The sequence below is a fragment of the Frieseomelitta varia genome, unplaced genomic scaffold, assembly GCF_011392965.1.
Source record: "Frieseomelitta varia isolate USP_RPSP 00005682 unplaced genomic scaffold, Fvar_1.2 scaffold_790, whole genome shotgun sequence".
Taxonomy (NCBI): Eukaryota; Metazoa; Arthropoda; class Insecta; order Hymenoptera; family Apidae; genus Frieseomelitta; species Frieseomelitta varia.
Window position 1 is genome coordinate 688,494 of NW_025110579.1, and position 15,678 is coordinate 704,171.

At 34.0% G+C, this 15,678-nt stretch overlaps 3 protein-coding genes and 1 long non-coding RNA gene across 13 annotated transcripts; 2 read left to right on the forward strand and 2 right to left on the reverse strand.

The window, feature by feature from the left end:
• The first annotated feature begins 578 nt into the window (after nucleotides 1-578).
• LOC122535935 lies at nucleotides 579-4,632 on the forward strand. 6 transcript variants are annotated; one of them, XM_043667870.1, is made up of 9 exons: nucleotides 579-738; nucleotides 887-1,229; nucleotides 1,325-1,489; nucleotides 2,002-2,320; nucleotides 2,448-2,588; nucleotides 2,685-2,882; nucleotides 2,963-3,145; nucleotides 3,233-3,773; nucleotides 3,875-4,632. In XM_043667870.1, the coding sequence occupies exons 4-9, from the start codon at nucleotides 2,108-2,110 to the stop codon at nucleotides 4,402-4,404; spliced, it is 1,806 nt and encodes a 601-aa protein (XP_043523805.1). In that variant the 5' UTR covers nucleotides 579-738; nucleotides 887-1,229; nucleotides 1,325-1,489; nucleotides 2,002-2,107; the 3' UTR covers nucleotides 4,405-4,632. The 6 variants fall into 6 exon arrangements, with proteins under 6 accessions (XP_043523805.1, XP_043523803.1, XP_043523804.1 ...); XM_043667868.1 differs by having other exon boundaries at nucleotides 579-734; nucleotides 862-1,229; XM_043667869.1 differs by having other exon boundaries at nucleotides 579-734.
• Nucleotides 4,633-4,854: 222 nt separating this feature from the next.
• LOC122535928 (GPI transamidase component PIG-T) lies at nucleotides 4,855-7,965 on the reverse strand. 4 transcript variants are annotated; one of them, XM_043667858.1, is made up of 9 exons: nucleotides 7,880-7,965; nucleotides 7,091-7,320; nucleotides 6,859-7,036; nucleotides 6,540-6,789; nucleotides 6,303-6,470; nucleotides 5,939-6,236; nucleotides 5,710-5,862; nucleotides 5,346-5,592; nucleotides 4,855-5,260 (listed from the first exon to the last, which is right to left on the reverse strand). In XM_043667858.1, exons 2-9 carry the CDS (start codon nucleotides 7,266-7,268, stop codon nucleotides 5,005-5,007), a joined length of 1,728 nt encoding a protein of 575 aa, XP_043523793.1. In that variant the 5' UTR covers nucleotides 7,269-7,320; nucleotides 7,880-7,965; the 3' UTR covers nucleotides 4,855-5,004. The 4 variants fall into 4 exon arrangements, with proteins under 4 accessions (XP_043523793.1, XP_043523792.1, XP_043523791.1 ...); XM_043667857.1 differs by having other exon boundaries at nucleotides 7,812-7,895; XM_043667856.1 differs by lacking the exon at nucleotides 7,880-7,965 and adding an exon at nucleotides 7,526-7,615.
• Nucleotides 7,894-9,040, forward strand: LOC122535929 (BLOC-1-related complex subunit 6). 2 transcript variants are annotated; one of them, XM_043667859.1, is made up of 4 exons: nucleotides 7,894-8,028; nucleotides 8,132-8,659; nucleotides 8,744-8,904; nucleotides 8,978-9,040. In XM_043667859.1, exons 1-4 carry the CDS (start codon nucleotides 7,942-7,944, stop codon nucleotides 9,027-9,029), a joined length of 828 nt encoding a protein of 275 aa, XP_043523794.1. In that variant the 5' UTR covers nucleotides 7,894-7,941; the 3' UTR covers nucleotides 9,030-9,040. The 2 variants fall into 2 exon arrangements, with proteins under 2 accessions (XP_043523794.1, XP_043523795.1); XM_043667860.1 differs by having other exon boundaries at nucleotides 7,896-8,033.
• Nucleotides 9,041-9,770: 730 nt separating this feature from the next.
• LOC122535930 lies at nucleotides 9,771-13,836 on the reverse strand. Its single transcript, XR_006308300.1, has 2 exons — nucleotides 12,680-13,836; nucleotides 9,771-10,482 (listed from the first exon to the last, which is right to left on the reverse strand). It is a non-coding gene; the product is annotated as an uncharacterized LOC122535930 (long non-coding RNA).
• Nucleotides 13,837-15,678: the final 1,842 nt, after the last annotated feature.

A 15,678-nucleotide genomic window follows, 5' to 3' on the forward strand; every position in this document is an offset into this window, starting at 1 on the left:
GAATTGTGAACTTTTGTGATCGTATTATCCTAATTAGACCCTTAGCTTTCTTTTCATACTTCATTTGGTCCGTAAAATGCAAAAATAAGTATTTTTATAATTTATTAGTACCACTGAGTTGCCACTAGATGGCGCCACCATGTCCATTTTGTGACAGTTCGCACTAATTATGAAAAAAATCTTATTAAGAGGAATAATTTGCGAACTTTTTTATATGCCTCCTTAAAATGAGGCTCCCTGCTTTCTTTCTATGTGTGTTTTGTTCTAGAAAAACGTGTGTGTAAAAAGTTGAATTTTTTCCAATAGATCGAAGGATGTCCTTGTCGCACACTATTGCTTTCCTTGTCTAGCGTTTTTAGACAAGGAGAGCAATAGCGTGCGACAAGGACAGACTTATATACGCGCTAGACAAGGAAAGCAATAGCGTGTGACAGGGACAGACATATGGGTGCGTTAAACAAGGAGGGCAGCAGCGTGCGACAAGGATAGATATATTCGCGCGTTAGACAAGGGGGGCAATTGCTTGCGACAAGGACAGCAATATAAATTAGTTTCACTGTTTTACCGTTACGCGACGCTAGCATTTCAGTGCCTGTAAGGGCTAACACATCCAATCTTTCCCATTTAGCATATCCTGTGCTTTTTTACAGTTGATCGGTATTTTCAGAATGTGAGACACGAATCTTCATGTAATGCGATGTCTACTTCATATTTAGTCAATGGCATGACGACAAGTAAGTACTTGGAATTGGCCGAAATTGTTAAAGAAGAACCGCCAACGAATAGGGAATTTCAATCCCTCCTCGATATCTTTTTTAAAATCTCTTGTACCCGCTTATCGATATTCTCTGCATTAATTAGGAAAACGTTTTACACGTCAATTTAGTGATTCGGCAAAAGAAATTGAAACAACAAGGAAGTGAAACGCAATGCAAGAAAGAAGAAATGTAACTAAATAAGATGCACAGTACGAACAATCGTTAGCTAGCGGGAATTGAGTTGATTCGTCCCACCATCTTGAACTATACCATACTTTATCGTTTGCTAAATACTCCGTCGAAGGAGGGAACTGTCAGTATATGTATACATACATCTGCGAATTTGCATTACGCGTGCCTTTCCACTTTCGAACCTCGGTCAAAAGAGGTACAGACTAAATTTTGAATTTTGACATAGTTCTTGCTGTATCCGCCGATTAAAATAGTGAATTAACTTTTATAAAAGAACACGTAAGTTACATATTTGAATATGTACTCGTCTTAAGTCTCTCTCAGTTGTTAGCAAATATCACGCAAGGTAATGCGAAATATGTTTTTTATTATAGTAACTCTGCCGAAAATTACTCGATAATCTGTACGACTTGTATAATAAATTTCACGAAAATTGCAACCTGCAAAACGGTGATCATCAGAAAGATTTTCAATGGTATGAAAAGAGCATCAGCTTAACAATACGACACAATAGAGATCGTTCGACTAGTCTGAAAAAGGTATACGACTGTTAACGAGGAATTTATATCATTTATTCCAAGAATCAATTAATTTTTTTATATTTTTAATCTGCACTTCGTATTTGTTTTTGCCCATTTCTCATCTTCATAGTATATTTCACTATATCATGTAATTGGACGTTAGTGAAATGTAAATGGCGAATTGGCCCATAAAATACATTATGTTCATTTTCTAGTTTCTACAGTTTCTGATGGCTAGAATTACATATACAAAATTGTCTAGTACTTCATGTATGGTTGCAGAAATATATGAAGTATTAGACATAATATGCATTGTATTACCTATAATAGTTATATATTTGTTTCACTTGCTTTGCTATTTAAATAAAATAATAATTTGTAATATAATTTGTAATATATATTTGTTTGCATAGTAAAAATGATTGAATTGCCTTTGAATTTCTAATCTGGAAAATTTTATAATTAGATGTCTCTTCTGCCTTTTATACTACATTTTTTCTCATTGATATCTTAATTTACAAAATGCGCAGAGTCTACAGCCTTCAAGAAAATATTTTTCCATGCAGCAACAGTGGAAAACAGTTTTGCAGTGAAATATACCTTTGCAGTAAAAATAATGCAGATAGCTCTAAAAACATGAAATACTCAATGTTGCAAGAACAAGAATACGGGGTAGGTTTACCTCAGAGTCGCTTGTCCAATGAAATGAACGAATCTATATTAGTCAATGTAGATACCATGGAATTTGGAAACAATTCTTTCCAAAATCTCGAGGAAACCTCTGTTGTATCTAATCTTCCTCTTTTATTTGCCAATGGACATCCAACATCATTGGAAAAAATTACTTTGGTATGAATATTTCTTTTCTTAATTATATTTATATTTATAATGAGTTTTAAGCAATTATATATTAATAGAAATTAAATTTTTTACTAAAGTACTAATATGAAGAATATTAAGAATGTTTTAATTTTAGGAACAGTTAGAATGTTTTGTTACATTCATGGTTAAATGCTCCTTGGGTTATGACACTAACAAAGTGATCAGTGAACCAAGGTGGTGGCCAAAAGAAGTTAAATTTTCAAATCCTTTAACAAGACCTAAAAGAGTAAATGATGTGAGTTATTTGTCTTAGTGATAATATAATAATACAAATAAATATCACTGTTCAATAGTAAAATATTTAATTTCTTTAATGTATACTATTCTTTAGAATTGGATGGCCAATCTAAAAAAATTAGTATTCAGATGTTATACATATCATAGAAGTGAATATCTCTTACGTTTTTGTTCGTACCTTGCACGATATCCACAAGAAGATTTACAATATGTTAGCAATTGGGACTCTACAACAAGTTTATATCACAAAACTACTGGAAAATTATTGGTGACATTTCGAAATGAAAATATGGTTGGTGATATTACTTTGTTTTACAGAATGTTAACAATCTTGTAGATTATAAAAAAATAAATAATTTATTTTAATTATAGAATTACGACAAAAGATATGAAAATTCACGAAAGAAGTTATTATCTTGTAGTGGAGTAATGTCTTCCTACAATGCTAAATCAAAACAGCAAGAGCATTCCATTATGGTTGAACATACATCAGCAGGAGATATCTATCTATGTGACAATTGTGATGCTGAATTTATAGGCCTAGAAAAAATGAAGGTAAATACATTAAACATGATGTATATATACATGAGTTAGAATGAAGAAAATAAATAAAATTAATAGTAATTTTTTATAACGTTGTAGGAACATGAAAGTATATGTTATGAACAAGAGCATAACGGAGGTAATTCACGATCTATAACTCCAGATTCTTTAATTGTAGAACCTGAGTTAAGGCAAGATCAATTTTTGGAATATTTTCATTTGTGTTCGGTACAATCCGAATCAAAATCGAAATCAGTTGAAACCAACAATGGTGCTACAATTAATAACAATAGTAGTAATAATAGTAATAATAACGTTATTAGCCGCACTTCCCGCCGTGTTCGAGGATCTATAAATTTTACGAGATTTGCGACTATTCCTTTTTCTTCTCCTGCTGGTATATTATTAGCTAAAGCTAAAAAGTCAAAAGCAATGACAGAAGAAACGCAACAAGAAAGATTAGAAAGGATAGAAAGACATCTTATTGCTCCTGTCTTGAATAGTTCGACCAAACCAAAGTGGTTCGGTGCGGATGTTGATCATAATAGGTGGAATGTTACATATAAGCCAAATCGGGAAAAAGTGGCTTGTGATTATGTGCATCAATACAAATTTATAAATTCTGTTAGAAAAAAACCAAGTAAGTGCATCTATAAAAAAGTTTCCTAAAATCTTGTCTGTTTTTCTTTTTAAAATAAAGATTGTAATACGTTTATTACAAGTATTATTCCTTCTTTTTAGTGTTGAGCATAAAATCGCAATTACTATATATTGTTTGTCGACCTGTTTTTGTTATTTTAAAACGATTAACTCAAGAACAAATACATGATCTTAAACAAAATCCATCAAAATATCGGTGTCTTGTCCCAAATGTTTCGATTGATAACAGGAAAATGATAACGAAAGATGATAAAAGAACGAGACCGAATGTTTCTTCGAAACGTAAAGCTCCGAGTGATGAAAGTGACACGAACGCAATGGAAGAAAACGTAGAAAAGGTAGCTTGTAATAAAATTAACAATGTAGAATTAACTGAGTTTGAAAGTACAAGTTCTTGTGATGGAAATAATACGACTGCCATTCATTCAATTAAAGAGACCACATTGTGCGCAAAATCGTCGGAAGCAATTGCGGTGATCGACCTTTGCTCTTCAGACGAGGAAGAAAATATATGTATCCCTGCATCTTCAAACGAAAATAAAGATTCGATAAATTCTGTATCTAAAGATGTAGCAGATTCGTTGTTAGAAAAATTTTCTTCTTTCTTTTAATTTCAATTAAGAAGTGAATGGCTATCGAATAATATTTTAAATAACAATTCTGAAAATTATACAAGTATCATAGTACAATGTACAAATTTATCCCCGAAATCTTAGACCAGCAGCAAAGTTATAATTATTTGATACATAATATCCATCGTATACGCGTTATTTGTCGTTATTTGTCATTATTTGTCATAATATTTATTATTTCAATTTTATATGATCATAAAATGTGTAAAATGTTATATGTATCATTTTATTATTTGCATTGTATTGTTGTTTATTAAAAAAAAAATCCCCATAAATATTTGATATTGTCAAATGACAAATCAATGAAATTTCGATATTTTCAAGAGAAATATATCAAATTTCACGTTTATCACATAGCCGACGCATTTTTATATATTATATACTATTGCAAAAAAAAAAAAAGAAAACCTGAGGAAAGGATAAATAAAATCGAAATGAAAGTCGTTTATTTTTTTATAATCGATCTTGTTAATATACCTCACTATAAAATACTCGTGTTTGCACTTTATTTTTTTGTTTATGTATTAAGAACAATTTTTGTTTTGTAAAAATGCATATATACTTAAAACCAAACACTTCTCATTCTTGTTTTTTTTTTGATTTAACGATTTTTTTCATTAAAAATGATAATAATTTCTCTTTCCAATCCATTTCTACACGTTTCAAAACTAATCTTTTAGTTGAAATGTTATGAAGTGGACCAAAAGCTAGAGCAACTGCTGTACAGGCTAAACAAATAACATTGTACGGCATACTGAAATCAGGTGTAGGCAAACTAATTAATAAAGATTCAGTTCTCAACTGTACCAGATATCCTTCTCTTGAAGCATTGAAACTAAAATTTGAATTATTATTAGCGAAAATTATTGAGTGTTATAGTGTATATTATGTTGTGAATTATTAATGTAAAAAATTTTAACCTTGACGTTATAGTACTTCCATCGAGTGGTAATGGAGTATAATTTCTTGCAATCGGAAGTAATGCAGTGATTATAGCAGGACCCATGTAAAATCCATGATTAGCATCTGGTGGATATTCTTGCCACTTAAGAAATGAATAATCCATTTCTATAGAGAATTTAGTTACTGACTGCGGTGGTAAACGTAAAATTAATTCTAAGTAGTAAGGGCTTTTTCGTTCTTTGCCTGGTAAATAACGCTGGGCCACTATATACAAGATTTAAGAGGTTCAAAACAACAAAGAACAGTTAGCAGGTAGAAGAAAACTCGATTAACTACAATAACTGAATCACTGCCTGTAATAATATGAATACATCTACTCACATGGTATAATATTTTTTGTTCCACAAGTTATTGTGACAGAATGTAAATATACTGGCAAATACCATGGAATACTTTCTAATAAAATTATATCGAGTGTTTGCCAGTAATTATTGTAAATTTTTGTTACTAAACTACCTCTTTCTTGTCCATATCCTGCAAAAAGAAATTTCTTTTTTGCTATTTCTTTCCATATAATTATTGTAATTTATATATAAGTATTTATACAAACCAATGATGTATCTATTTGCATATAAAATTGAAGGGTAATTTAAACCAGCTGTGTGAGTAGTATTATATAAAACTTGAATATTAAATATTCCTTTTGAAGAATGCGATCGAATGTCATAAACAGCTATTTCATTTAATTGTCCTCCTCGAAGACTAACAATTTTTGCACTTGGTGACGGTACTAATTCATAAATTTGATTAGTATTATTACTAGATATGTCAATGTATATGTTGCTCAATGTAGCAAGAGGGCACGCTCCTCTAATACCCATTCCAAAAAATTTTCGGATTGACCAATCCTGAAAAAAGATTCATATGAGTACTAAAAATTTTGTATAATGTGCAAAATTTTGTCAAAAATTTACCTGTGATACATCTGTTACAGTGTCGTATATCAATGAAACAGATTGACGTAATTCTAACGATGTTTTGGTACAAATCGTGTTAGAGCATATAACTCGAAAATGTATTCCAATGGAATGATAATTTGTGTTGTGAATGTATGCGGAGTTTAATAAGGTTGCCAAGCCTTTCTATTGAAACATCATATATACAGAATCTGTTATACAAAATAAATAAAAGTCCTTATTCTTTACACATACCTTAGAATCACATGGCAATAGTTTTTTAAATGGTGTTAAATTTTCCGTACAGACTATTTCTCTTGGTAATGATGAATAGCGTAAATGACTAGAATTGACACTATCTACTACTCCTGCTGACCGATCTACTACTCCTGTAGGACGGAATGTATATTCAGGAGATATACTATTCGCAGGATTAACAAAATTTAAGGAAGCACAAAATAAACCAGCTAGCGCATTTGTTAAACCTTTCCATTCATCATCGACACTGTAACAGATATAGAGTATAATATTTAGAAATTATTTATTTTCTTTTAAGTTCTAAGTTATATTCTACTTTTTGACATCTTTGTGGAACCACGTAGTTATTTCAGCACCAGGGCCAGCATCATGATAAGGATATCCCCATTTCTGGTAATGCCACAATCCTTTAGTTAATGTAAGATGTAATTCATCTACATTGTGACGACTTATAATTTCACCAAGTCCTCTTGGAAATAAATGAGAATGTTGAACTGAAACATTAACTTATACTATATTTATATTTGATAACACATTTCATAACTTACATGTTGTTGCATCTTTTGTTGTTTCCCAAACAGTAGTAAATTGAAAATATGCATAGACATGATTGCTTGGTAATGGTTTTAACATCAGTTCTTCATCAAAAAAATCATTTTGAGGAGACACACATTTTATAAAAGTGATAAAGATAAAAGATAATAATGGTATTTTAAAATGAATCATCTTCGGTATGTTTCAAATATCTTTGGTGTACTTCTGTTTAATACCGTCTTAACTGCAAAAAAATTTTAAACATTTCGTATTTACATTACAATAGAGAAAAATAAAAATTTCAATTAATAAAAAATATTGTTTTAGTACATTGAACAAATCGTGATTAATTTCTCTATCGACAAGAATAAAAAAGATATAAATGTCAAACAACACGTTACGGTACATTATATCAAATGTTATTAAATTTTAATTTTCAATCAACTAACAATATAGAAAGTTTATCTATTTTTGACAATAGACAGCATATAGTACACAACTATGGTTAAACTAATACAACTATGGATAAAATTCACGCGTGTATCATGTATATGACAAATCAATGCATATGTATCAACGAACAAGGAGAGTTTTCATTGTTACAAATATAATTAAATCTTTCGAACTGTAAGAATACACAGATCTCGTGTTAAAACGAAAAACAATTATGCCATTCTTTCTTTATTTAAATGATCCGTAAATTTGTAAGGAAATCAGTTTTAAAAGGAACGTTACCAATAGAAATGTCTTTTAAGGATCGATAGTTGTGTCAGTATTATTTCATTGTGTCAATTGTTACGTACGCCATATAAAGAGGACGCTTGTTTTACTACAAAAGACCGGAAAAATAAGCTGTCTGTTAAATATGGAACCAGACGAGGGGGAGACATATCCGAAGCAAGGAACAACACGTAGCGAAAAGAACACGACCATCGACTACGATGAAGACAGAGTAAGGTTAGAGTTAACGAATCCTGTGTAAAAAGAGCTGTCGCTTACGTTTACAAAATGTAGTTAATCGAAAAGGACAATACTATTAATCGTAATCATTTCAGCTGCACGAGATGACAGCGTCGTATTCGGAAATATCGTTCGATTCACAATCGTCTCCGCCTGTTTCGGAGTTGAGATCGTTGATCGATTCACCGGATATTGATGGAACGAGATTTTTGGATGGTAGTCTAGAGAAAATGAACGGGATTGGTGGCAGACCAGACCAGTTGAATTTAAAGAATAGAGAATCTAGTCCAATCGAGGATGAAGACATAGACCCACCAAGTTATCACAAGGCTATGGGATATTTGCAGCTTGAAGGAACGGTAATGCAAGACGGTGACATGGTACTGTTCGTTGCCGAGGACTTAGAAAACAAAATCAAACTGTCCAGTCCTGTAACAAAGAAGGGAGAGACACCATCTTTCCCGGGTTCTCGCAGTTCCACTCCCTGTTTATACAGGCAAGCTTTAACGCCACAGGTGCCTCTTCTCGATCATAATGTATTAAATGAATTAGAGATGGAAGCAAGAAAGGTGGCCACCTCTGTGGATGCATTGACAGAAAACTTGGCAGCCATTCTGCACAGTGTAAATTATCTTTATCAATTATACTTCTACTTCTATATCAGGTTATATCGAAGAAAGATTTTATATAATTACAGTTACTTTTAGGCATCTGCGCTTACTGTAGGTTGTTTAGAAACATATAGGGATGCTGTTTGTAAAACATGCGACGCAGTGGATCACAATATCAAATCAATGTATCAATTAATGGCAAAATGTGAGGAATTGTCAAAATCTATGGGTCCTATATATAAGCTAGCCGAACAAATGCAAGTATTGGAATATTGTGCATAAAATATATATATGTTTCTGTAATCATAATAATACTCTTCTATCTTTTAGTAAGGAGATGAAAAGGATGTTGGAGCTGTTTGAGAGTGCAATGAATCTGTGAATTTATAAAGAGAAAAAATTAAATACTTATAATACATTTGTCCGATTAAAATTTTCATCTGTTATGGATCATTTACGAAGCTGTCTCAGTTTCTATGTTGTTCAATTCTAAAAATGTATCTTTGCTGAAATTTAACATTTTCTTTTAAATATATAAATATTACGTATATTGTATATACTGTTACATTTATTTAATATGAATAAAATACGGATATTTATTTGATACGAATAAAAAATCAAATATTTTTCTTTATTTAATTATTATTTTGCCAAAATTAATTTTGACAATCTCCTTTACCCATAATTGATACTTAAATAGTAAATCAATAATATTATCCTAAATCGTTTCCAAACTTCTTGAAAACGATACTTTCTACTGTGATCTCAATTTAATAATCACTAAATATCGAGTCTAAATAATTTTAGATTTTTTTTATTAAAAAAATTTTCATTTTCTATAAAAAAATTTGATATTACATTCGTATAATACATTTTTTAGATATTTTTTTTAGAGAAGAAAAAATTAATAATGTTTCCTAGCGATTTTATAAAATAAAAAAAGGAATTTCTTCGTATCACTTTCATAAAAAATATATACATATTTCTTATTTCGAAGAGAAATATTGAATTTCAGCAACGATATGTTTTCATAGTTTTACATGTATCGTGGAAATATTTATTACAATAGTTTTTATTATTCAGATGTATGTATATACTTTAATTAAATGTTAATAATGTTAAGGAATTTTTAAAGTGTGTATTCCTTCACCTTTGAATATTAAGTAATACTTTTAACATAATCGCATAATAGTCTTATAATTAACACATAATTCACAGTGATACAGTCTATAGACGATAATGGTCCGAAGAGCAGTATCCAGTGCGTTTTACTCCTCTTGCTTTATACGTTTTCAGCAAGCGCTTCTTCACTTTCAACGTGACGAATAAAATTTACCATCACACGCCGCATTTTATATCTCTTTTGTTCTGAAATGTTATATACAATGGAGGGAGTAATTCGCATGGATTGCGTGGTTCGGTGGTGATCTATTGTAAATCAAAGCTGTAAATAACATTATCAAAAAGCAACAGTGGTAAATGCGTCGCGACGCGCGCCTCATTTAACGTATTCGGCCGGCGTAATTATTAAAGACAGAGTGATTTTAATCCGGCTTGGAAAAAGAGTGGTGATAGCGGACAAACACCTCGTTAATTTATTTCCCTGGCCCGACACCTATTGAGATTACTGATGACAGGCGTGCATGTGTATCGCTCGTGTCCCTCGAACCGCTCTCAGCAAACGTGCTCACGCGTTCGCTCTTTTGCACGTTTTGAATTCCCGTCGATGAACACTGATTCTTTCTTCTCTTCTTCTTCCTTCACCTCTTCCACAATTCTCTTCCCCATTTCACGTTTCCATACGCTCTCAATGAAAGGAGGCAGAGTTCCTCAGACTATAAACGAAACCATCTGAATTATGAGTATTTTCAATGTCATTACACGTTGTCGCGTATCTGTCATAGATACTGTATTGTTAGTTTCCTCTTTTTTTCAAAGAAGGGATTGTAAATCGTGCATTGATTATCAAAACAAAAAAAAAAAAAAGGAAAAACAAAGAATGTTGCTTCATCGCATGAATCGCGACAAACTCATTTACACTTGCACATGTACATGTAAATAATTTAGTTTTATATTCTCGAGTGTTATATCGATAGAAATATTTTTTTATTGAAATGAATGCCTCGTTCGGTCTGATTTCGGTCAAATCTAAATCCTTTTCATACACGTATTCTAAGATTGGAGGTATAACAAATTGTACAGTATAAAGCGAAAAAGAAATTATTTAGCGCGTATAGACTAAACAAATTTGAAATATGATATTCCTACGGAATGTGTGTGTGTATGTGTATATGTGTGTGATTGTGTGAAGTGTGATCGAGTCGCAATCACTCGAGTATGAGAGACCGACAGAAATTGGGGAAGGTGGAAAGGAGTGGAGGAAAAGGGAAGGAGAAGAAAAAGAAGGAACGAAGAAGGATGAACAAAGAAAGGAAAAATGCTTGGCAGATCACAGACAGCCTAATTAAAAGGCTCGCCGTCACGCAGAATTTTCTTTCTTTCGTTTCAGCGAAAGCAGCTAGCGGTAAAATCTCAGGAAGCCGACATCTCTCTTTTCTTTTGTCCTGTCTTTAACCCTGTCTCGCATACGTATCTATGAACGTCCGTTCGTAGTTGCTTAGTAATGAGTCGGAGGTATCTTCTTTCGAATGTTGTTGCCCTTTCTTGCAGAAATGAACATAAAAAGAGACATGCATATATTTCTACTTACGCAGATAAATATTACATACACAAAAAATGTGCGTGGGCACATGTACACATGATACACACTATAAATGTGGAGGATCTTCGATACTTGAAGAGATATCGCGCCATTTGTAACTATCTATACTACGTTTGTTTGGGATAATTTATCTTTTTGCCATTAATTAGTAACTATTTTAATAATTTTTTTTTGGCAATCTATCTTTATATTTTTTTTTGTCTTTGTTTGTTCTATATTCCTTTGGCGTTAGTATTCAATCATATAAATCAGTCGTTCGATTGTACAATCACTGCGTTGTTTTCGGGAACAAACTGTACCGAATCATCGTAAAACCCTAATCCGTGGAAGATAAAGTTTAAAGAACCTTCAAGAACTGGCCAATTAAATTGCGATTCGCAAATTAACTTTAGTAATTATGAGTGGGCTTCGAGAGCCAGCACGGCGAGGAAGGGTTGGTGAGTTGGGATTACAAACGAGACGGCGGGAACTTGGCAACTTTTCAGTCGCTTTTTATACAACTTTTCTTGTTAAGATCGTGATTATGAATTTTCTATTTGATCACCCCTTTGCAAGTTCGTGACGTATTTATTTTTGTGGTTGATTACATTTGCCAAGGACTGTGTGCGAATTTGTGATTAACCAAAAAACGTGACAGTACTATAAATGGGGGAAGGGAGAAGGACTAGAATACATAGAACGTGCGCGGAATTGCATTATTGAAATACATTTATACCGTACGAATAATAAATAAATATATTACTCGTACAAACAATAAACGGATGTGTAAAGAATAAAGATTTTCTTTTTATCTAGATTTTCAAAATGGAATATATTGGCATCCATAATTAAATGATTATGTACAGATTGCGGATGTTTAGAATCTTTTCATGAACACAAAAAAAAATAGTACACATTTATTCGAAGACTTGTGTATGTTAAATATCGCAAGTGTGACATATATTTGACATACTTTGGACCGTGCATCACATGCGTTCGATGCATTTTTGCATCTTTAAATTCTTCATGTATTATATAAACATACGCAGCGTAATTACATTTACTTTAACGATGATTCTTAATCGTGTAACTTTGATTTTCATTCACGAGATTGCGTGGGATCTCAATCGAAGTTCTGCATTTTTAGTTGCAAGCAAAACGACGAAGCGTCGCCTTCAAGCGATTGAACTGGAAATTGCTTGAAGTTTAGAAAGAAAGGAACACCGGCATGCAAAATCATGTTAAATCGATCGTAAGATTTAACGGAATGAAACGGAAAGTACACGATAGGGATCGGCTGGGGTAGAAGAGCTATCAGTGTTTGTGCATACCTGCGCTATCGCTGCACGGTAGCGTTGCAAACGGTAGTTTTGGATAATCAGCGTTTGTGTAACTCTCTTTTGCCCTTTGTGTCATTCGTCCGTCTCCGCGAATTGAGGCATCTCATTCCATTCCATTCCGTTCCGTTCAATCCCGTCGCGTTCGTTTCTCCTGAAACCATTTCTCTCCTTTCCTCTCCACTATATTTCGCTGCGCTCCGTTCTGCTCTGCTCCGCTCTGCTCCACTCCACTCCACTCCACACCACTCCGCTCCGCTCCGTTCCGTTCCTCAGCACGCCGCTCAACTCCCTCTAACAGTTGCAACCAGTGTGACTATGGTCTCCGACGGCCGGTCGGTCGCTCATCCTTTTGCACGTCCCTGTCTAACGCGGTGAAAACCATTCTTCTCTCTTCCTCGTGCCTTCTTCATCCCTTCTTCGCCGTGGTAGCATAACTTGGTCTCTTTCCATCGTACGCCGGAGACACGCCTCCCTCTCGTGGCGCGCGACTGCCGTTGAATTCAGTCGACGCCGAGCCGGCACGCGTGTTGGCTGAGTATTATTCTTGCGTCGTGTCACGACATTGCGCCGTTTTGCCTTTCCTTTTTTTTTTGTACCTCGTCTCGTCTCGCCTCGCCGCGCCTCGTCTCGTATCGTCTCGTCTGGTCTCGTCTCGTCCCGCCTCGCCTCGCCTCGTTGCTCCTCGTTGCTCTTCGTTTTTTCTCGCGTCGTCCAGTTGCGAGAGTTCTCCGCGAGAGTCACACGTTCTCTCTTTGTCAAGCACAAATTTTTGTTAAACACAAATGTCGCGCTCAATGCGATGCAAGTAACCGGCCTGTTCGCATTTGTGGCGTGGAACCGCGAGGAGGCGCGCTGCGATGATGCTGGATCATCGGAGTGAGGACGATCTAGCCGCCTCGTGAGTGAGTGCTGTTCTCCCCCGTCGTCTCTCGAACAAGTGGAAAGAAGTGCGGGAGGTTCAACTTAATCGTAATTGCTTTCGTTCGGTTTCCCGTTCGGCTCTCTCCGATTCTTTCTTTGAATATCTTCGTTGCACGATTCTGGTACACCAAACTAAACACGTTTTGACTGATCCTCCACTCCGACGTTCGCATTTGCCGTCGCCTTTTCTTATAAAACGTCACTAGCACGCCTCATCGCCAACGTCAGCCCTGTAAAACATGGATTTTGTCATCTTGAAGGTAAGTGATCTATTTGCTCTACTTTCGGTTAGATATCTGATTTAAAAATTCGCCGTACATACATACACACACATTTCGTGAGTTTCGTACCAGAGATACGGCCTTACAATGCTGCACTCGGAGTGTTACACAATGTACGTAGTTGTGTTTCAGTTCGAAGATATCATACATATGTATGCACATTATACAAGTGTATTCTATTTGATTGTCACTTCAAAAACGGCTCACAGAAATATATAAATATGGATAACAAAACTTTCAACTCGATTGTCGCCGAGGGAAGATGATTTATTGCAAGCGAGATAATATAAACTTATTGACTTGACAAATTGAAAAAACGGGAGATAGAGGCTCTCGGTAGATTCAAATGGTTTAACGTACGCGAATAAAAGATCAACTGCCGTGTATTGTTTCCTATTTTATTTCACGTCGCACGAGCGAGTCGAGTGTACTTTCACGGGTAATTGCTGTTGTCGAGCGATGCAGTTGTCGCGTGTTTCGAACAACTCTTGTAATTGTTCAGACGTAAAAGAATGCGCGTAAGATTGGGATGGTACCGTCATAAAGAGATACATATACACGCAAGATAAAATATAAACGGGATTGTAGATCCTTGGACTAATACGACTGTTTTTTCGGACATACGTACGTGCTCACCTTTTTTACTCTTATCGTATTCCAACTAGCGAAGCAAGTTCACGTTAAATAAACACGATGATAAAAAAATTTTCAAGAAACGCAGCGGCCCGAGGTGTGTTTACCAACGTTGGGAGGTTATCGAAGTTGCTAGCCCTGCGATACATACAGACGTGTTCGTACGCGTTCCGTTTAATTTTAGCGCTCACGATTCATTCTAGGGGATGGTGTACTATTTTTCTTTTCTTCCTTTCGTTCTTTCGCTCATCTCTCTGTTACGCTTGATTTCGAATAACCGATGTTGAAGATGTTCCGTCGAATTGTTTCAAGGTTCGATGGAAATTTTTAACTATTTTTCAACGACGTGAAGGTTTAATCGTTGTCACGAACATTGAACATTCCACTTTATAGCCATAAAGTAAAAAACTTTAGCGGAAAAGCTTTTTATTCCTGCGTAGCATGTAACTTTTTTTTTTATAAGAAATAAAATTCTTCGGCATGTTCCTAGTAAAGTCATGTTTTACGTTGAGACTTGATATGTTGTGCATGAATCGACTCATGTTAACGCTTAAGTTGTACGAAAATACTGAAATATTCCACCATGATCGATGATGATAGATATATTAAATTGTATTAGACCATAGGGGAAGTAATATCAGTTTTTAGTTATATTCTCTAGAGAATTCAGTTTCAAATGGTGTAGTTGAATCATTATAAAATCATTTTATAAGGATAATTTTCTCCAATTAAAACATTCTTCTGCATTTCTGAAAAAAGTCGAACATGCATTCGTGTCTAACAATCTGTAGAAAAATGATAAATAATTGTTCTACAGGTTAATTATAATGTAACCTCGAGAATTGTATTTTTTTCTTTTCATGAAAGATATGTTTATTTTAAACAGTAATGTGTCTTTTCCAATTTCGGAGCTTCGTTTGTCTTGTTTGCCTTTTCAAATCATTTTGTCGAAACATAACCTAAAATGCAACCGCTGCATTGGCGGTAATATTTAAATAATAGAATCGACGCAACGTTTGAGTCAGCAATAACATTGCTGACATTCTGTGTATCGTTAAAAAATATTGTTCAAATTTGAACAAAATATAAAAGGATCGTTAATAGTTATTAGTGTACAGTAGAATCCCATGGAAATACAAAAATTGGTACTAACCT